At 47.8% G+C, this 21,052-nt stretch overlaps 3 protein-coding genes across 11 annotated transcripts in view; 2 read left to right on the forward strand and 1 right to left on the reverse strand.

Moving 5' to 3' along the window:
• ZBTB25 (zinc finger and BTB domain containing 25) lies at positions 1–3,661 on the reverse strand. 2 transcript variants are annotated; one of them, XM_071557361.1, is made up of 3 exons: positions 3,593–3,661; positions 2,796–2,975; positions 1–1,642 (listed from the first exon to the last, which is right to left on the reverse strand). In XM_071557361.1, exons 2-3 carry the CDS (start codon positions 2,966–2,968, stop codon positions 505–507), a joined length of 1,311 nt encoding a protein of 436 aa, XP_071413462.1. In that variant the 5' UTR covers positions 2,969–2,975; positions 3,593–3,661; the 3' UTR covers positions 1–504. The 2 variants fall into 2 exon arrangements, with proteins under 2 accessions (XP_071413462.1, XP_071413463.1); XM_071557362.1 differs by lacking the exon at positions 3,593–3,661 and adding an exon at positions 3,053–3,519.
• On the forward strand, positions 3,606–6,205 carry LOC139672798 (uncharacterized). Its single transcript, XM_071557363.1, has 4 exons — positions 3,606–3,722; positions 4,062–4,415; positions 4,516–4,644; positions 5,222–6,205. Exons 1-4 carry the CDS (start codon positions 3,639–3,641, stop codon positions 5,330–5,332), a joined length of 678 nt encoding a protein of 225 aa, XP_071413464.1. The 5' UTR covers positions 3,606–3,638; the 3' UTR covers positions 5,333–6,205.
• Positions 4,635–21,052, forward strand: part of ZBTB1 (zinc finger and BTB domain containing 1) — a 26,414-nt gene continuing 9,996 nt past the window's right edge. For 2 of the 8 annotated variants that reach the window (XM_071557358.1, XM_071557359.1), the window contains exons 1-2: positions 4,635–5,290; positions 16,683–18,594. In XM_071557358.1, coding sequence (XP_071413459.1) covers positions 16,703–18,594 — 1,892 coding nt within the window. In that variant the 5' untranslated portion in view covers positions 4,635–5,290; positions 16,683–16,702. Of the gene's footprint in view, positions 5,291–6,820; positions 7,283–7,313; positions 7,432–7,695; positions 7,789–7,999; positions 8,086–16,682; positions 19,190–21,052 lie in introns of those variants that run through there. The other 6 variants (XM_071557360.1, XM_071557352.1, XM_071557353.1 and 3 more) reach the window with 6 other exon arrangements.

A 21,052-nucleotide genomic window follows, 5' to 3' on the forward strand; every position in this document is an offset into this window, starting at 1 on the left:
TATGCAAAGATTTATTAACTGCAGTAACGCACTTCAGGTTCCATCTCCTTGAGATATTTATTTTCATTACAAACAAACTATTTGGGAAACACAATACCTATTTCCCTCTATATTTCCATCCATCTAGTTTCAGAAAAGCAATTCTATAGGATACAAACAGTCTTAGGCACTGCACAGAGTATTAGACAATGTTTAAACCTCACATCCAGCAATACAGTCTTAACTCTAGTAAAGCAGAGTGGGAATAAGTTCACATTTAGGAAAAATGTAACTGAGTTACACAGAGGCTTCCAAGAAGGACTTAGATGGGAATTAGCTAGAGTTTAAAAGTTAGAGAAGTAAAAAAGCAAGTACACAAATCAAAGTACGCAGTCCTTCACAGTTATCTCAGAGGTGAGGGGAATGGTGGTTGAAGAAAATCAGCTGCAGAGAGCAGCCACTCCCTAGATGGAAAATGCCAAAATATCCAGAGTTTCAGCATCTGAAGGCTACACAGGGGGAGAACTACTCTACCAGGATGGTATCAACACTTTCTTGGACGAGATCTGACTCCAGTATACATTCATCTAAATGGTCTTGGGACAAACTGGAGCTCTTACCCACGCTCTCGCTGTCACAGTAGGGATGAAACCTGGGGGTGGCGGGGCTCTCCAGCCTCTGGCAGCGGCTGTATTTGTGCTGCTTCCCTCTGTGTGTGTACATGTGTTCCAGCAGCTGGCTCTTCCGGAAGAATGTGCGGCCGCAGACAGTGCAGATGATTTTTCTCTTTCTTGAGAAAGAAAAGTTACAGTTCAGCTCCACCGGTTCGTGGTCCTTGGAGATGAGGGAGAGCTGGCTGATCTGCAGAGGCTCCAGGTCACTGCAGCTGGGATGCTCCAGTTGATGCTCATCCTCCTTGAGGAGCAAGGCCCCGAGCCGGTGGCCATCCCCAGCCTCCCTGTCCTCAGCCAGAGGCTGCACCTCCCCCAGGTCGCTGCTCTCCAGGATGGAGGCTGGCACGCCGAAGGGCAGCGAGCCCGAGACGTGGGTGTGCAGGTGCTGCCGCAGCCCGCCCCGGGAGTCGAAGCGCTCCCCACAGTAGTGACACAGGTGTACTTTGAGGCTGGCCTTAGCAAAGATGGGGCTGGCCACCTCTGCAGAAGGAGGGGTGCAGCTCTGGGACACCATGGGCTCCAAGTCACACCTCTCCTGCTTTATGGAGACCGAGAGCTTTGGACGCTCCTCTGCCGGCTTGGCAAGAGCGACGGGCTGGGCAGAGGGGCGAGCACCCTGCTGGTCCAGGGGGCCATCGTCCAGGCCGATGGCCAGGGACAGCTGCAGCTGAGGGTGATCGCCCTGGGCTGCAGACCTGCTGCCCGCCTTGGGCAGGCTGTCCTTTGCTCCCAGTCGCTCCTTTGCCAGTTTGTGTGCCGTTGAGATCTGGATCCCATACAAGTTGGAGGACTGGACTGGCTCTGGGGAGAATGCCTGGTTCATCTCGATAGCTATGTGGGAGAGGTGGTCTGCATGGAGAAAGCGGATGCCCTCCTCCAGTCGGCTCTGGCTGACGGTCTGCTTTGGCCCTTTCCCAGTGTACATGATATGCAACAAGTAACTAAATATGTCAGGCTGGATGTCTGTAGGCTGAATCTTTATGCATTCGCTGAAACAAAACAGATGATTAAGTACATACAGGGCTCCAAGTTAGCTCTGATCCATTACTTGCTCATTTGCTGTCAGAGCACTTGTGTTGCTGCCTGCCTCTGAGGTTAAGAGCAGCACTCCCCACCAAGCCCTGCAGATGAGCATAAGCCCTGTTTGCACAGCAAAGTGCCCAAGCCTGCATTTATCCCTGTGACTCTAAAGGCCATGTGCACAGCTGCAGCTGGGGATGGTGTGCGTGGGCAGCTCCTGGTCACCCTTGTCACTCCCATGCAGCCGCACAGCACCTCAGCATCACTGGGGTGTGCCACTCCAGTAACAGCAGGCAAAGAGTACCTGTGTGTCTAAGTAATAAATTCAGCTGCTGCTACTGTGTAATCTTCACAAGTGTTGCATTTAAGTGTCAGCAAACATCATCTATAGAGAAAGGCAGTTATCTCACGTCCAGCCAAAGGGTTACAAGGCTGATCCTAATGATTATTTTGCCAAGGACCCTCAGTAAGGAAGGGGAACTGAGAAGGGTTTAATCCATTACAAGCAGCAAGGTCCAGGTCAGAGGCCAGACCCTGGCACCACTGTTGTTATACCTGCAGAACCACTTCTGACCTGGCCAGGCGAAGTGTCTGAACAACAACTTGAAATTAATTGATGGTCTCAGTCTTGGCCCTTATCTGCAAGAGCATGAAGTGCAGAACTGCAATAAGGTTACAGCTTCTCACTTGCTCCAAGCTCACGATGGATCCTGACAGAAAGGACAGTCCCACCCAGCAAGCTTGCCCACAACCTAGTGCAAAGTAATGGACACATTGTACATGGGCAGAGAAAGTAACAGGATATCCTTGGATACCAAATCTGCAAAGCTGTCACTGCAGGAGGACAGTGGTATTTACATGTTTATTTTACCTGGGCACACAAATGTCTCATCTCCAAAATGTGGGACCTGGTTGTTGCCATATGCTGACTAAGATGGTGGTTTTAAAGGACAGCACATTCTACACTGGGAATATTTAGGGAATCAAGGCCTTTTCTGGCTTAGGAAAATAATCTGAAGTCATCTAACATCCTCACACTCTTTTAGACTTTGATACCTTTAGAAACCAGAAAAAGCAGCACACTGAGAGTGATAAAAGGATAGAAGAGATGTGTGTTCTTACCTCGTCTGATGAATAAATATCATCTTAAAGTAGTTTGAAAATGCAGCGAGCACCGCTCTGTGGGCTTTGAAGTAAACATCTCCAATGGCAACCGTGCAGTCACACAGAAAGCCAAACTCCCGCTGCATGTTCAGCTGCTGGAGGAGGAGAACGCTGTGGCCGGTGGTATCCATGGCGTGCCTGGGAGCAGGAGAACAAGATGTTCATCTCATTAAGAAATCACAGAGCTCCCAAAGGCTCAAATGTGGGTTTCTCACCACTGAAACGAGTTGGGCGCCTGTCACAGAGCTTCGTCTCTCCTCCAGACGGTCCCTGCACCCCAATTTAATAGTTTCTCTACCGATACTACCGCTGGTGCTCAAATCACGTTCAACGAGCTCAAAACCTCTCGGGCACTTTTCCATCAGCCAGCTACACTCAAGAGCTGCTTCTCCCGGGGGTAAACTACGTTCCGTGGGGTGCCAGCACGAACTTTAAACCCGGCTGGCGTTTTCCCGCTGATCGGGCCGTGCTTTCCAGCGCCCCGAGCGAGCCCGACGGCTCCCGCACAGAGGAGCCCTGTGCGCCCAACAAAGCCCCATTGTGAGGGCTGAGTCCCCCCCGCACGCCCGCGGCCCCTCTGTAAATAAATGCTGATATTTGCTATTGTTTCAGCGGAAAATTATTGGGGGGGAAGGGAAACGATACGTAGAGGGAGGCGGCGAGCGCAGCCTCCCGGGGGAGCGGGACCGGCACCCTCCCCTGCCCGCCCCGCCCTGCCCTCCGCCCGGTGCCGGCCCGGCCCCCGCACCGCTCACCCCGCGGAAGCGCCGACACCGCCCGCCCCCGCTGCCCGCACGGCGGATGGGGTGGGCGCTGCCCCCCCGCGCTTCCTGCCGCCGTCGGGGCGGGCCGGGCTGGCATGGGATGGGCTTCTGCCTGGAAAAAGTGAGCGCGGCCGCGGCGCGGTCCGTGCGCGCCCCGGAGGGGGCGATGCGATGGGATGCGGTGCGATGGGATGCGGTGCGGTGGGATGCGGTGCGGTGGGATGCGGTGCGGTGCGATGAGCGCGGCCCCGGCGCGCCTGCAGCTCCTGCGGGAGGGAGGGAGCGAGCGCGGCCACCCCCGTGGGGGATTTATTTTGCATCTCGGCAGAGCGAGGCTTGCTGAGCGCCTCGGCTCTCCCTATAAAGTGGATTTTTTTTGTTGTTGGTTTGGTGGTTTTTTTTTCTGTTTTTTTTTTTTGTTTGTTTGTTTTGGTTTTGTTTTTTTTTTATTTTTTAACAGAACCCTCCTCCCAAACCTGTGAAAGGAGCTTCCCCTGGTTTGCCCGCTCAGCTCATGAGAATGGATGTGAAGATACGGTCAGGCTTCCTCACCGATGTCTGCGGCCTCGGCAATGCTTTAACCACCACGAGTCCTGTGGACAGCCCGTTTCTCTGTCAGACCTCCCCCAGTCTCGCTGATGTCAAACCAGGGGCTGTTTTAGGCGAGAGCAGCTGCGCTGGGGGAGGCGCCTGGCAGAGGAGGGGGCACAGGCAGCAGTGCCACCCGCCCCCCGATGGCCTGGCCACCACAGCCCCTGCGGAGGGTCCCGCTGAGCCCCAGCCCTCTGTTCTGGTGCTCAGTACAACCTCCGAGGTGTCTTTCTGATGAATGTTACCAAATTGCTTTCTGAACCTGTTTAAACTTCCAGTCCGTCCAGCCTCCTGCTGCTACCAGGTTAATTTCACGTCCACAGGTTGTTTCTCGGCTGGAAAAGGCAGTGAAAATTGATATTTGCTTCTTTAATGATTTTGGTGCAGTTTACAAGACCTATCACACCCACCTCCTCCATGGTGTCTCTCCTGGCTCAGGGCCTTTGCAGAAGGTATTTACTGCCTTGGATTATCCCTCTTGGTTTTCTCTCAGCATTTGATGTTTTCTAGTCCATTTTCTTACTGCATTCCCATAATAGCAATTCTTGAATATTTAGGGCAAATAATGCCCCTGGCTCCCAGAATCCAGTGGTCTGTGAGACTTTCTGGAAAGCCTGAGCCTACATGATTATGAAGACGGGCTCGGAGAAGATGAAACAGCCTTCAGAGCATTGTGATCCAGGCAGTGTTTGCTGCTTATTCCTCTGACCAGCACAGCTTTCTCTTTTCCATTGCCTCGTGTCTTATTTTCTTCTCTTTCTCACAGGAGCTCACAGGACTTAGGACCAGTCTTTCTGTCCTTTGTTTGCACAGCAACAGGATTGAGAGACGATGGGTCTATAATCCTGCTCCTCCTATAAATATCAGTAGCTACTTTTCTTCCCCCAAAAGGTTGACAGGAGGTGGCTCAAGGTTTTGTGCTGTGTTCTGGGTTATTTAACATATTTATTAACCCGCATACAGGGTGAGTTGCTATTTGCAGATGGCATGTTATTTATTTAAATGATTAATTATTTACATGTTATTTAGGTTGACTCTGGTCCAAAGAGGACTTTGAAGAGCTTTAGAGAAACTGGAGCCAACCTGATGAAAGTGAAGGTGAGGAATGAAACCTGGTGTTTTGCTGTAAAACACAGGTGATTGTATCACCCACCTCAGCAGATATAAAGTGATACAGCCGATGCTGGTGGGTCAAAAGATCAGGACATAGTCACAGCTCTCTTCTCGGGAGGTTGTGCTCCCTCCTCTGTAGCTAGAAAATAATAATAAAGAAAGTAAATTGGAAAGGCAAGTGTAGTGGGAGGGCAGTGGGAGAACACGGGCGGTGAGAAAGGGGGACTCCCTTGTGCCCCATCGGAGGTGGAAGAAGCTCCTGGAGTGACACACATGGGAGGGCTGGGACGGAGCAAGAACCTGTGTAAGCCCTGCATGGGTGCTCCTGGTTTGTGCTGCCCTGAAGTGTGTAAAGAGCTGGGGAGAAAAAGAGCCTTGAACCATGAGAAAAGCAACTTTTCAGTGTGATTTGAAAACCACGATGATGTCAGCTTATGGAGGCCTTTTATTTAACTTCCTATAAAACAGGAAAACCTACTAAGAAGTTGTACTGAAGGGGTCCCTCCACCTTCTCTCGGGGTGGTGCCTTACAGCCACAGAGGGTTTTTTCTCTTGGCACTGCTACACACCCCTGAGGCAAGACTGCAGCAGACTGAGAGGGGAAACAAGGGGATTTTTTTGAGACACATTCTGAAAGACACGTTTTGAAAGCTCCCCTTTTATTCTGTAGTGGTTAGAAAATCCCCAGATAAACTCAGGAGGAAGGACTAGAATTTTGTTACTTGGGTTTGTCCTGTTTGCCTGAACAGTGGAGGGATGCTTCAGGAAAACCTTAGAGGTCACTGAAGCAGGGATGGATGCTGGTACACTTTAATATTATGGCCTTTTATTTTATTGAGGATTTTTTGTTATTTTTGTCATTTTCAAATTTGTAATAAAGATCTTTTAACTTTGCTAGGATTCAATTTGTCTGAGGCTAAAAGGGATCCTAGTTGCAGCAACATAAAACCAGTGGTAGCTCTAGAAACTGTCTGAACTGTGGAGCTGTGCAGATTAAAGAGTTCCAGTGCTTGTGCTGAATGACAAATGTCACTTTGGGGGCGGAAAAGTCAAGTGGCAAGACCGGGAGGAAAGCCTGCCCTGGCTTATGTTTTCTCTCAGATCTGTGACAGGTAGCAGAGGGCCCGGAAATCCCATTGCTCATTGGGATAGCTCTGAGGAGGTGGATGTTGTCAGACAGGAGAGCTCCAGAGACTGGTGGGAAAGGGGCTGGGACAGCTCCTGGGAAGACGGAAAAAAGCGCTGTCTTGGGGATGTGTGACAGAGCGAGGCGGTGGCTGCCAGCCCTGTGCCCCTGCATCACCATGAAGCTCTGGGAGGGAGGGCGGTGGTGTCAACGTGTGAAATCGCAGCGAGAAGGAGATACTTTCTCACGCAGCTCGCAGTGGTTTTGTCGCCGTTAAACTGTCCCACGGTGGGGCCGGGAGGCCGCGGGCACAGCACCCAGCGCCGGACAGCCCCCCCCCCGGTGCCCGGACCCCCGTCCGCACCAGCCGCGCCGCTCCGAGGGGAGAGGACAGAGCGGGTGCGCGGGGAAGGGGCGGATTCCCGGGACCGGGATCGCGGCGGGGCGGGACAGCCCGGCCGCGGGGTCCCGGTGGGCGCCCGCCGAGGGGCTCCGCCAGGGGCCGGGCTTGCGGCACTCGGGGAGGGGGCGGCGGCAGCGCCGGCCCCGCTGGCCGCGGCCCCGGCGGCATGGGAGGAGAGCGGAGCGCGGCAGGGAGCCGCCCGCCGCGGGCCGGCATTGGCGGCGGCGCAGCAGCGCTGGCAGCGGCGGCGCCGGGAGCCGCGGCCGCTGAGGGGAGGGGTCCGGCCCCGTGCGGTCGCGGCGGAGCCGGCGCTGCGGCAGCGGCAGCGCGGCGGGGCGGAAGTCCTTTGTTGCAGCCGCGGCGGCAGCAGCAGCAGCAGCAGCAGCGGAGGCAGGAGCGACGCGGGCACAGCTCCCCTTCGGCGGCCGCCGCCTCGCCCCGCGCCGCGGTAAGCGGGGCCCGGGACCCGCCGCCGGCCCCCGGGAGGCGAGAGGCGGGAGGCGGCCCCAGCTCCGCCGCTGGCGGCGGGAGGTGGGAAGTGCCGAGCGGCGGCGTGGCCCGGCGCGGCCCGCCATAGTGTGGCGGCGGCGCTGCCAGGTAGGGGCTTTCTAGCCGCGGCCGGTCGCTGGCCGGAGGCCGCCGCGGTGACCTTGCGCCCGGCGGCCGGGCCGGGCATGGAGCGGCGCCGCCCGGGCTTCGCGGGGGCCGAGCGGAGGCGCCGCCGCGGCGGGTCCGGCTCCCTCCCGCCTTCCCTCGCTCCTTCCCTCCCTCCCTCCCTCGGTGCCGGGGCCGCGGCGGGCGCGTTCCACCTGCGGGCCGGGCGGGGGTCGAGGATGCCGCGCCGGGAGCGAGGAGCGGCCTAGGGAGGTGCGGGGAAGGGCCCCGCGCTCACGGGTGGCTCCAGTCGCGGTAAACAAACATCTCGAGTGCCGCTGTCGCGTCCGGCCAGCCCCGGTGGGTCCCGCCACTTCTCTTCCTTTTGTCTTTGCAAAATAAACACCCCAAAACTTGGAGTGAGTTGCGGTAATTGGGCGAAAAACGGAGCGGAGCTGCAGCCCCGGGGAATGCTCCACCCTGCCAGGCGGGAGACTTGGGTTTCACTCGTGGCTGGCAGTGCTGGATCGCCTCGGAGGCGGCTGGAAAGGAAAGGGAATACTTTTGTCACATAAAAAGCAAGCCCTGTGCCGCTCTGGGAGCGGCGTCGAAAGTCTCGTTCGTCAGAGGTCTCCTCTTTTCTGCTCGCATAGAAAGGTAGTAAAGAAAGTGGAGTAGAAGGGACTGAAAACGCTGTGGGTTTGGGGCTGGGGTTTTACTCCTCTCTGTTTTTCAGGGTTTTGTGTAACTCACATTTTCAAGTTTGGCCTGTTTCGGCTGACTGATGAGTGCTGGCTCCTCTTAACACGTAGGCATTTGGTAAATGGGTAGCACGGTTTGGATGCTGTTTAATATTTGAATGTTTGCTGCCAGGTTATGTCATTTGCTTGCATTATTTCCCTCGCACCAGAGTATTGCGAGGTACAGCACACACTGCAAAACTATCCGGGGTTGCAACAGTGCGGTGTTCCTTAGGCATTTAATTACATTAAGCAAACATTCCTTTAATTAAAGGTGTTTGTTTAACATTCCTCATTAGAGCCCTTGGAAAAACCCACACAGCAGCCGTGAGCAGGAGGATGCAGGCGTCTCATTTTTACGGAATTGCTACTTAGGCTTTCATGGCGAGTGGGGAGAGGCGTTGGGACCATATGGCCGTGGGGAAAACCAGCCAAACACGAGCGGTTGCAGCGCTGGCAGAGATTTTTCTAGGCAGCAGCAGCACAGCGAGTTGACAAGACTGTGGAGAGATTTTTGGGTGACTGGCTAGAAAACCTGAGGAGTAACAAGTAGTATTAGTTGCACTCTGCTGCTGTTTGAGGTAAGAGGGAACCAGGAGGCACCGGCCCCGGGTGGGTTGGATGCAGGTAATGAAGATACGGGTTTGTGCTGTGTGGGAAGCTCAGAGAAGTAATAGAAGACACTTCTTCCTAGTAGCCGGAAAGTTTTGTGTGGAATTAGATCACAGACAACAGATGCTTCAGCTCTGCTTGCACAAGTCTTTCCTTCATCAGACTCAACCACTGTTGTCACTGGCACAAGAATTTGCAGTGATAATGTTGAGGGTGCTCCTGCCAGCCAAGGATTGGGGATTTTAGGTGCTTTCTTACTTGAATATGAGAGGCTGCTTCTCTCACAGATTTCCATTCTTGCTGACAGTGGAGATCCCTGAAAATCCAGGATGGACAAAGCCATAGTAGTTATTCATCTGCTGGATGGAAATAAAATAGCTGTTCAGAACTGAGATAGTGAAAGTTCCTGATAAGAGCCCGGTGTCCTTTCTCTTAGTTGTTACAGCTGGGCTTCTTACTAGAGTCCTTCCAGACCTCACACTCATGTGGCATGAGAAGCCACGTGTTCACTGTTCAGTTTGGCCAGTGGTTCCCCCGCAGGTGGGTGATCCTGCCTTGCCTCTGCTTGGGCACAGTAAACACCATCACCCAGAGTTCTGCTGCGGACACAGCGTGTGGGCACAACAGCTGACACAATTTGCATGAAGACCATTTATATCCCCATATTTGTATGATAATTTTTTCTTTGTGCATGCTTTGTCACAGCAAAACTCCATAATTCGCTGGCTGTTGCCTTTTTTCCATTATTAAACCTATTTCATTGGATGGAGATCTTAGTGGCCTTATTTTTAATGTACTGAAAAGTGAAATGTGAAACATTTCAGACCAGAAGGAGTCAACAAAATCTGTAGTTTGACTTGTGTATCAGAAGTTACTGTGCTTCATTTGTGTGCATCTAGCAAGCTGTTAGACTGAAGTACTACCTGTATTTAGCCAAGGTTTTCCTGGAAGGCACATGTGACTTCATTTGAGGGTCTCAACACATGGTTAAACCACAAAGATGCCTCCTGAAGTTAAAAGTTGGTGTAACTTGGAGAGCCCAGCTAAAAAGGCTCATCTTTCTGCTACAAGGCATAAATTTGATATCATAATTTTTTCCCCACGAATTGTTTCTTTTAAACATATCATTACTGTGTTGCCTGACAGCTGTAAAGGTGACAGATTAAAGATAACTGTGACTTTCTAGAGTAGTCCTTTGTGGCTAGCAGGTGACTTTAAAGGACTGTTTAAGGTCTCTCTAGTACTTCTAATCCCCAGACCTGGTCTAAAGTTGTTTGAGATGGGACTTTAGCATGAACTCCGTTTTCTTAATTTACTTTGTCAAGCTTTTATGACACTGTATTTCATGTATTTTGAGGAATGTTCTTACTAAGACCATTTAATATATCTAACTAATTCTCAGCAGCTGAGAATCCTAACTTGCTGAGTTTTGATGTCTGTTTCTCATTTGTTGTCATGGATGCTGAGTCAGTGGAGAACTGCAGGATGAGGAGGGGATGGAGTGGCTCTGACAGCTCCTGGTTGGGGACTTTGGAGCATCTTAATTTTCCCTCGTTCAGATCTAGCCCAAGTGTCATAAAACTTGTTCCTTTATGTTGTCGAGGAGTCTCTTTAAAATGAGTTGATTCAGCCATCGGGAGGTGTCTGAAGATGAGTATTTCCATCCTTGGAATCACCTTCCCAGCTATCCTGCCTGAAGGCAGCTGATTGGAAGGGCTAGGGGAGGAGAGTAAATTACAACTTCAGTCCTTCATAGCCCAGATAATGGAGCTTAATTACATTTTCCCTGGCAGTACGTGGAATTCCCATCGCTGTTTTAATTCCTGATCAAGACTACACTTGCAGTGCAAACTTAGCCGTTCTGGAGATGGATGGATGGTGGTCACAGGCCCCAAGGTCTTTGCTGGTTGTGCAGTGTTTGTGTAAACTGAGGCACTGGGACTGTGCAGTTCCAGAGCAATAATCTCAGTGGCTTCCTATTGGGTATGTCTAGGTAAAAGTTGTAGCCTGTCAAGAGCTCTGTGGTTGATGTAGTAGCTGAACACTTAAACTCCTTGGGCATCACTTGGAAAATTTATACATGTTGTGTAGGATTTTCTCTGCAGCATCTCGATGCTGTCATTTAGGAATCCAGGCTCTTTGGTAGATCTGACCCACACAGGCAAAATAACTCTTTAGGGAGGAGAGTTCTTGGGAACTTGTGCCAGGGTGGGGTGTGGTGTCAGACTGCGATGGGGGATTTACTGTCTGCTGCCCACGAGCTCATTTCTTTGTGTGATTGGGCGTTGCTTGCTTGAGGTTTGCCAGTCTCATTTTCTATTAGCTCCAAATTCTCCACTCATTTATTACACTTTTGTCCAGCCTGTTCTTGGTTTCCAAAGAAAAGCAGTCAGTAAACTAAGCATGTAAGGGCCGTGTTTTTGCCTGCTCAGCACTGGAAATGCTGGGTTTTGAAAACCACCTACTAATTTTAGGAGCTGAAAGGCTCCTAAATTCTGAACCTTGTGGTATGTTTGTTTTAAAGACAGAGAAGTTAGCAAAAGAACTTTACTTGAGGATTTTTTTCTTCTTTTGTTTTGAAACATGTCAGAAAACTTTGAATTTGAGGAAATGACAGCATGGAGCTGTAGTAAATACCTGTTCTTTTTTGTTAGCAGTCTTACAAAAACATGTTTGGTTAGTGTAGTAGTGCAGCTTACCTTGTTCATGGTCACATTGAACAGTGTCTTAAGTGGTGCTTCAAAAGAAAAAATCTGGTGGCAGATACCCAGCTTGAATCAAAGCATGGACGTGAAAAAATAAACATTTACTAGGGAAATAAAATGCATATGGAGACTTGGAGTTTGAAAATCAGAGTGAAAATTTCCAACTCAGGTATCTTCAGTTTTCATTTTCATATCAGATGCTTTTCTAGCACGTTTTTTTCGGAACACCTCTGCATCATTCAGCGTTGCTTACAGTGTGGCCTGTGCTGTTTTTACTGCACAAATCAATCATTGCTGAAGTTGGAGTTACTTCTGATCCTTGTGGGTTTGTGAATTTGGTGCCTCCAGCATCGGAATGCTTCACAAAAGGCAGTGTGCTACTCCACGGGGCAAGTGGCTGGTGTTTCTCTTCTCTTTGAAATGGAAGAGTCAGAGAGGATCAGAAATAATTTAAAATTTTGGCTTGACAAACTTGCCTGCATGCAGCTTTAATTTTTTCAAGATACTTGGAGTTTAATAGGCAGTATTGGGCTCAGTTGCTGCCAGTGGTGTTCACCTGTGTTAATAAATTGGACATCCGAGAAGTGCAAGCCAGATTTACTTAAAAAAATAAAAAATAAAAAGGTTAAAATATTTGTCCTGGGGCTGGCAGCAATGGGATGATGTTATCATTGCTGTGAGATCCTCCTTTTTGTCCCCCACCTCCCATTCACTTCACATCCTCCAAATGCTTTGCTCAATTAGCAGGGGGCGTGTCTTGCTGCTGCTCAGAGCCTGGCCTGGACAGATCCAAAGGATGCACTGAGTGAGGGAAACTTTGGTACGGGGGCTGGAAGGCTGTACTATGTTACATACATGATATAGGTATATACACAGTATATGATAGATAAATGGCAGCTGAGTTAATCCTGCATTAATTACAGCATTTCTTGTATACACATTTCACTTTGAAATCTTGTGTTTTCTGTAAAATGACCTGGTTTTACCCTAATGCCTGTTTTTTTTTTCTCCAAAGCAAACTTCAAAAATAGTTTGCAGTGCTGAACCACCCACATGGCTGATAAATGCAGATTGCTGCCATTTTAGCAATTAAAGTAACAAAATAATGATAAAGTATCGTTTTCTGAGAGCTGGTTCCTGATGGAAAGGAGTTTGTCAGGAAGCCCGGCATGCTTGCTGATGGCAAAGGGATGGCAGGATTTTGGGGTGCAGTTCCTGTGCTGAAGGAGAGAATGCTGTCATTGTTTTCCAGCCATTCCCCAACAAAAGCATGTCTGTGTTTTTTACCCATTTTGCCCTAGGCCCTGTCTTGGCTTGTCCCAGCCCCTTGCACAAGCACCTTCCCTCTGCTGTTCAGACCCTCATTGCCCCCATTTGTAATTCTCACTGCTGCTTCCTATGTCCAGTCACCCCTCTTGGCTCAGCACTCCACTCCCAGCCAGCCTCTCCCTACTTTGCAGATTTCCAGAGGTTTTCCATCACATCCTTCTTACATCTCCCAATCTCCCTGTATTTACACTACATCCCCTCCTGGGTCTGGCTCTCCATCAGCCAGAACTGGGCATCTTCTCTATCCAGCTACCAAGGGGGGAATGATAAAACCCAACAGGGAATCATCATGCAGAGCAGTCTCCAGCACACTCTACTCAGCTCCTGACTTTGTGGAGGTGGCACACAGAATCATGGAATTGGGTTGGGAAGGACCTTAAAAGGTCATCTAGTGCAGCTCCCCTGCAGTGAGCAGGGACATCTTCAACTAGATCAGGTTGCTCAGAGCCCCATCCAACCTGACCTTGAATGTTCCCAGGGATGGGGCATCCACCACCTCGCTGGGCAACCTGTGCTGATGCCTCACCCCCTTCATCATAAAAACTTTATTCCTTCTGCCTGAATCATCAAACCGTGGCAAGGCTCTGTGCAAAAGGGGGTTTCACTGCAGGTGGGATGGCTCAGGCAGACCCTTCTGTACAAAGGAGCTGCAAGATGATGAAATGTTCTCAACCAGGCAGTAATCTGAGATGTTAATAACTAACAAAATTTCTAGGTGTGAATAAACTGGTAATTTTTATCTTCTCTCCCTCAAGCTTATAGCTTGGCCAAATCCAGGCAGATTTTTATATCTTGACAATATATCCAAGACTTAACGCTTTCTCCCACATAAAGTGTCTCTTCAAAGATTTTGGAAGAGAAGCTTCATTTTTCAAAGAAAAAAATTTAATCTGCATATATGAAAACTTTCTTAGCTTCATTTTGGGAACTGTTTTAGTTGAACTTTTCTGTGGAGGGCGGAAAAATAATAAATCAGTCCAAAGTAGACAATTCAGAAGGAAAGTTTTGCTTTTGCTGGTTGAAATGTGTTGAAGTTTTAAACAGTCCAACACAGGCTGTCATGGTGGGAAGTGTTGGTAGCTGTAAATACATAGTTAGATTCAGCAGGTTAATGCAGCATCCAGAGGGAGGATGGCAGTACTTTTATTAACATAAATAATCTCAAACAGTCTTTTAATATCTACCTGTAGTACTACTGCAGTAGAAGCTGCAAATGTATCTGAGCACTTTGCCATCGTGCTCAGGTAACCTCAAGCTCTGGCTGTTCTTCCCCAGAGTTCCCAGGAGGGAATCATTGCCAGAGGGTGATTGTTGTGTGTTGGGACCCACATGCTGAAAGCTCTGCAGGAGTTCCTCTGTCAAAAGGAGAAATACTTTTCACTTTTTTTAAAGAAGAAGAAAACTTACAGGCGACTTGGAGTGCTGTCACTTGTCGTTCCCATCATTTGGAAACGCTCCTGTCTGCGGGTGTGTGCAGATAGTTTGTGGCCACCTTTTTGGTACAGGCTTGTTGCTTGGACTGCTGTTTCACTGTTGATGGACATGATGGAGTACTTTTAGTGTAGAACAAACATTTTTGCCACTTTATGAGGATGGGGAGATGAACACGAGCTGTCCTGAACCTTTTCTTGTCATGTTGGCAGTTTACACCAAGAGGCCAATTGTACCTTAGACTGTATCATCTAATTTTCTCATTGGTTTTCACTCTTACAATGTGGAAGTTGAAGTCAATTCTTTGTCATTATGCAGCTGCTGTTCTGGATACAGTAGACTGAATGACATTTAAGCATCCAATGAATTGCCTCAAATCCAAAACACGTTATACCTTGAAAGAATATGAAGTATACTTTTATTATGACTTTGCTACACAGAAACATCTGAAATTACCCAGTGATCTAGACAATAATCGAAGTCTGCGGAAAAGATGTGAAGTGGTTTCAAAGCTTCTCCTACTTTCAAAGCCACCAAAGAAACCCATTAAATGAATTCCATGCAATGAGTGAACGTTACTGGCCCTGAGAATTATTATGGCAGGGTGCTCGCCTGGAGTTGTGGGTGTGGAGGGCCAGGTTGAGAGCAGAGGAGCAGCTGCCATTCAGATGCTTGTCATCAGTGCAGTTCAGCCCAAATCTCAAGGTTCCTATTGCCAGACAAGGTCTTGTGCTGGTGTTGATCCAGAGGTACCGCTGTGTGAGTTGGCAGTAGGGAATATTGCTGGGTGGGGTGAGCATGCTCTGGACTCGAGAGCTTGAATGTGTTTCCTCCATGGCAGGCCTTTGTGGAATGGGGAACAGGGAATTAATGTTAGGCCTGCTGCTTAACAAGCCAGGCAACGCCTGTGACTTGCGAATTCAACACTAATTGTAGAATTTAATTTCTCTACGCATTTTTCCCCCTAGGATATGCAAGCAGTTAGAGGAATAATAAGAAAAAGGGAACAGTTGTGTATGTATTGTGTTTAAATTTTGGACAGTGAAAGAGTGTTGCAAATCAATCCATGCATTTCACTGAGTCATAAAATGCCATTTAATATATGTCATTTGCTAGCCTGTACTTTATTTGTACAAATCTCTTACAGTTCTTTGCATTGTTTGTGATAACCTTTCAAAATGTTAAGAATGCTCGTTGTTGCTTTATGTTTTTCATTTCAATGAGAATGTTCTTTATACCTTCTTTTGGTTTCTCACCCCCTCACCCTGTGAAGTGAGAACAGATTATGTGTATCAGTACAGGTTTTCCAGAGTGAGTCACACTAACTGTTGGATCTGGCCACACTTGGTTAAGTTTATCTCCTGTAAGTCAAATGCACACCTCCTGTATACAGTGCATGTATTCTCAATATTTTTGTTAACATAAACCAGTATGTTTTCATCCTCTTGAGGACAGATTAGACCTTTCACTTACAGCAACCCTCAGCACTTGCAGACCCTTCAAGGCTTCATTTCACTGTGGCTCCATCTCTGGCTTGCTGGCTCTCTCAGTTCTCCATTGCTGAGTTTTTCTTGTCCGGTTTCCCATCTACGTGTTTGGGTTGCATTTGAGCGCTCTGAGCTGGTGGTTTTGCGAGCAGTTGGAGGCACAGTGTGCACCACTTCCTGCCTCTGCAGCCCCTGGGCTGTCACGCAGCTCGCCTGGTCACCATCTGCAGTGGGCTCGTACGTGGGACGTGCCACCGCAGCCGGGCTGCCCTCTGCTTCTGAGAAGGAGTCTCAGTCTGCAGTTCCTGGTTTGCAGGAGGCTTTGTAGAGAAGGTGGAGACGGTCCCTGAGCTGCCATAAAGAGCAGAATGTGTGGAGTAGCTTGTGTGGGTGCTCCATTGATGTGTTTTGGTTCTCTTTAATGAGGAGGGACAGACCAGTTTGAGCCTGGCCTGGTTTCTGGTATGAGTTTCATCATAAGTCTGTTGGACTGACAGGTAGAGAGGCAAGTTGAGGCTGAAGAGTGGTTTCTGCCAGCCAGCCTGCCTTGTATAGGTGTTGTCCTGGGGCCATCTTAGGGACGTCTACCCTGTGAAGTGTTTGAAGTTCTGCATTCAGAATTCATATCTGAAAATCTTGGCTGTAGGACTTTGAGATATATTTGCTAATTTATATTCTAGCAGCATAGTTCTGACTGACATGTGTGGTGGTTATGTTTATTAGTTTACTAGTCTTGTAAGCCTAGTGGTGAGCACATGGAATTATGGATGTTTTCACTGGCATCAGTATTCATAAGTAGTTACCAGCAAAGATCTCCAGACAGGAAGCTGTACCGCAGACCGTCAGAATAGGAAGATCTAGAGAGCAAAACGATGTCAGTTCCTCCCTGCATTTAAGTAGGTTTTGGGTTTTGTGCTCATGGTTTAACAGATATCTTCTTCTCTATGCAGGTCTATAATCGAAGTACAAGATGGCAAGAACCAGCCATAGCAACTATGTCCTTCAGCAGCTAAACAACCAAAGAGAGTGGGGCTTTCTGTGTGACTGCTGCATCGCTATCGATGATATTTATTTTCAAGCACATAAGGCAGTCCTTGCTGCTTGCAGCTCCTATTTTAGAATGTTTTTTATGAACCATCAACACACTACAGCCCAGCTGAATCTAAGCAACATGAAGATTAGCGCTGAATGCTTTGATCTTATTTTACAGTTCATGTATTTAGGAAAAATCATGACAGCCCCTGCCAATTTTGAGCAATTTAAAGTGGCCATGAACTATTTACAGCTATATAATGTACCTGAATGTCTAGAAGATATACAGGATACAGACTCATCTAGTTTAAAATGTTCATCTTCTGCTTCTAGCACCCAGAATAGTAAAATGATATTTGGTGTGAGAATGTATGAAGACACACTTGCTAGAAGTGGCAGCGAAGCAAACAGGTGGGGCATGGAGCCGCCAAGTTCAACAGTAAATACATCCCATAACAAAGAGCCTGATGAAGAAGCTTTGCAGCTAAGCAGCTTCCCTGAACAACTGTTTGATGTCTGCAAAAAAAGCACCACATCCAAATTCTCTCACACAAAAGAGCGCGTGTCCCACTCGCGCCGGTTTGGAAGGAGCTTCACGTGCGACAGCTGCGGGTTCAGTTTTAGCTGTGAAAAGCTACTGGATGAGCACGTGTTAACGTGCACCAACAGGCATTCCTACCAAAGTGCCAGGTACTACAGTACTGAGAAAATAGACTTTAGTGAAAAGGACTCTACTTCTAAAATGATCTCCACACAAACAGAAAAATACAAGGGGGACTCGAGCCAAGCTGCGGATGATTCTTCATCTCCAGTGTCAAACATCACGAGCAGAAAAAGCAGCACAGTTGCCTCTGAGACATCAGGTGAAGAAGGAAGCAGAGCCTCTGAGAGAAAGAGGATTATCATCAAGGTGGAACCAGAGGACAATCCTACGGATGAGCTGAAGGATTTTAATATTATTAAGGTGGCAGATAAAGACTGCAATGAGTCTTCCGACAACGATGATCTAGATGATGAGCAGGAAGAGCCGCTGTACAGATACTATGTTGAGGAAGAGATGAGGGAGAAGAGAAATGCTCGGAAGACTTTAAAGCCCCGTTTATCCATGGACGAGGATGAAAGAAAGTGTTTGAAAAGTCCGCGGCACCTTAACAGGAAGGCTCCTTCAGTGCAGGAAGACATGGAGAACGCTCCTTGTGAACTTTGTGGGCTAACAATCACCGAGGAAGATTTGTCCTCTCATTATTTATCCAAACACATAGAAAATATATGTGCCTGTGGCAAGTGTGGTCAAATACTGGTCAAAGGCAAGCAGTTGCAGGATCATGCACAGACCTGTGGGGAACCCCAGGATCTGACCATGAACGGGATCAGAAATTCTGAAGAGAAAATGGACTTGGAAGAAAACCCTGAGGAGCAGTCGGAAATAAGGGACATGATGTTTGCAGAGATGCTAGAGGACTTCAGGGACAGTCACTTCCAAATGAACAGCCTTCAAAAAAAGCAGTTATACAAGCATTCTGCCTGTCCTTTCCGATGCCCTAATTGCGGTCAGCGTTTTGAAACTGAAAACCTGGTGGTTGAACATATGTCCAACTGCCTGGAGCAAGATCTGTTCAAGAACTCCATGTTGGAAGAGAACGAGAGGGATCACAGACGTAAGCATTTCTGCAATCTTTGTGGGAAAGGATTTTACCAGCGTTGCCACTTGCGGGAACACTATACCGTTCATACCAAGGAAAAACAGTTTGTTTGTCAGACATGTGGGAAGCAGTTCTTAAGAGAGCGCCAGTTGCGGCTCCACAATGATATGCACAAAGGCATGGCCAGGTATGTCTGTTCCATTTGTGATCAAGGAAACTTCCGAAAACATGACCATGTACGGCATATGATATCTCACTTATCAGCTGGAGAGACTATATGCCAGGTCTGCTTTCAGATATTCCCAAATAATGAGCAACTGGAGCAGCACATGGATGTTCATCTGTATACATGTGGAGTATGTGGAGCAAAATTTAATTTGAGGAAAGATATGAGATCTCACTATAATGCCAAGCATTTGAAAAGAACATAAGCATAAACATACTGTTAAAGCATTAAGTTGGCAGCAGAGAGAACACCAAAGCAAAGCATAAGTATAGTAGAAAAAAATTGAAAAGGAAAAAAAAATTTGAAAATAAGTCTCTTTTTTATTATTTTTTTTAAGACCCTCTTAACCATAGGTGTCTATTTAGGCTCATTAAGTATATAGCTTTGAAAAGCATCATGTGTTTAATTATTACATTTTCACTGTTTCCTAATATCAGTTTCTGTTCTTAATTTTATTGTTTTACTAAGTAGATATACAAATCATTATTTTTAAACTGTAGATTAAAAGCACAATGTTACCCCTTCACTGACTGCTATTAAACAGTTCTCGGATCCATGTCCGTAAGATGAGTGCTTTAATATTTCCATGTGTTGTTTCTTCATGTGAAAACTTTAGATCACAGTGATTAATGTGCAAGAGCATAATTATTCATAGTCCTTAAATTAATTTTCAAAATGAAAAAACCCAACAACAATGCCAAGAAATAATCCTTTGCACTCTGTCTCTGCTGTGAGGGCTGTCCTGGTTCCCTGCTTCTTGGCTTTGTTGGAATGTGCATCCCAGGGTGAGAGCACATAGGCTCAGTTAAACCCACAGGCTTGGACTGGAGTGCACAGAGGGAAAGGGAGTTAATGACTGTTGGGATAACCAAGGAGTTCCCAGTACAGTGGTTGTTTTCCAGACTTGAAGTCCTAGCAGAACTGTACAATTGACGTTGGCCTTTCTTTTACTGTCTGTACCTCTGTGGGTGTATTTAACCTGCTTATCCCAACATCCAAGGGAGGAGTGGCTGTGATGGGTTCCTAGGAATGCAGCATGGCCACATGCACTGGAGTCTGCATTCTCAGCCTAGCTGTGAACTGTGCCTTGCTGCTTGTGTTGGAAAGTTAACAGTGAAGATAGTCCCGTTGCTTGGGCGGGGAGGGGCAGGGGGAGTGTGGCTCATGTGAACCTTAGGTTTTTTTGCTTCTTGTTTTCATGATACTTTATGAATGTTCTGTTTTTCAACAAGAATATAACAAGAAAAGACTGCAGAGTTTGCTTAATAAATGTAAAGATACTTTATGCCTTTTAAGATTCCTTTCTGATTCTAGCAGAGCCCTAATCTGCGTGGCTTGTCTCTTAATTTAATTGAATTTAAAAATCCTACTAAGTACTAGCAGACATCAATTCAGTGAGGCACTTTGGCCTTTGAGAGAACACTGGCTTTGACTCTTAGGCACCAACTGTCTAAACGTTTGTTAAGTGTGTGATTTGTGATGGGGGGAGGAAAGAATCCTAATATGTAATGGTGGAGAAGACAGAAAATAAAACCTAGCAGTGCTTTCTTCCAGCAGAACTCACTTTTTCAAAGAGGGTGGGTAATGCTATTTCCTACTGAGAGGTGGAGGGAGGAAAGTAATTTAGATCAGCACTTGAGGCAGTTGGACTAGATGATCACTGTAGGTCCCTTCCAACTGAAATATTCTATCACCTCATGTGCCAGTGGTGGGGTTGAGAGTAGGAGCCAAGAGCTGAGGTTCAAGTCCAGGGCTCTCACATGCTTGTTGCTGTCAGAGTTGAGTTTGATTCCTTGTTGTTTCTTGGGAATTATGAGGAGTATTGAGTTCTAATGTTAGACTGCTTAGAGAAATGAATACAGTACAGAATTTCCACTATAACTATTAAAATTAATATGGGTTGCCTTGCATTTATGGAGTTTTAAATGTGCATTATTATTTCTCTTGGCTGGCACGTGTGCGTTTCTGCAGTGACGGAGAAGGTTCGCCCACCAGACCTTAGTCAGCTGGCCTTGGGCACTGACTGCTTGGGGTGCAGTGCAGACCTTTTATATTTTGCTTTAACTGCTCAATCCTGTGTTTTCCTTTATGATGCTGAAGCCAGCCCAGTCCTGAATAACACTGGGGCAAAAAAGAGCACAGGTACAAATGAGCTCCAGTATTTTGGTTAATTCAGAACTTTCACCCCTTAGGATTTATTCTATGTTCCCCATCCCAAACCAGACTGAAGCTCAGTGTGTAAGAGTTTGAAGAGTAAGTTGGGTGGGTATTTTAACACCTTTTAGCACTGGAGATGTTGCTAAGGTGATTATAAGACTTTTCAAAAGTCAAAATACTTAACTATAATGATTGTCTTAGAGGTGAAACAGTAAAGTGCTAGCAGTGGAAGAGCTGGGGGGTTAATATGCTGCACACAGTG

This window comes from Pithys albifrons, chromosome 6, assembly GCF_047495875.1.
Source record: "Pithys albifrons albifrons isolate INPA30051 chromosome 6, PitAlb_v1, whole genome shotgun sequence".
Taxonomy (NCBI): domain Eukaryota; kingdom Metazoa; phylum Chordata; class Aves; order Passeriformes; family Thamnophilidae; genus Pithys; species Pithys albifrons.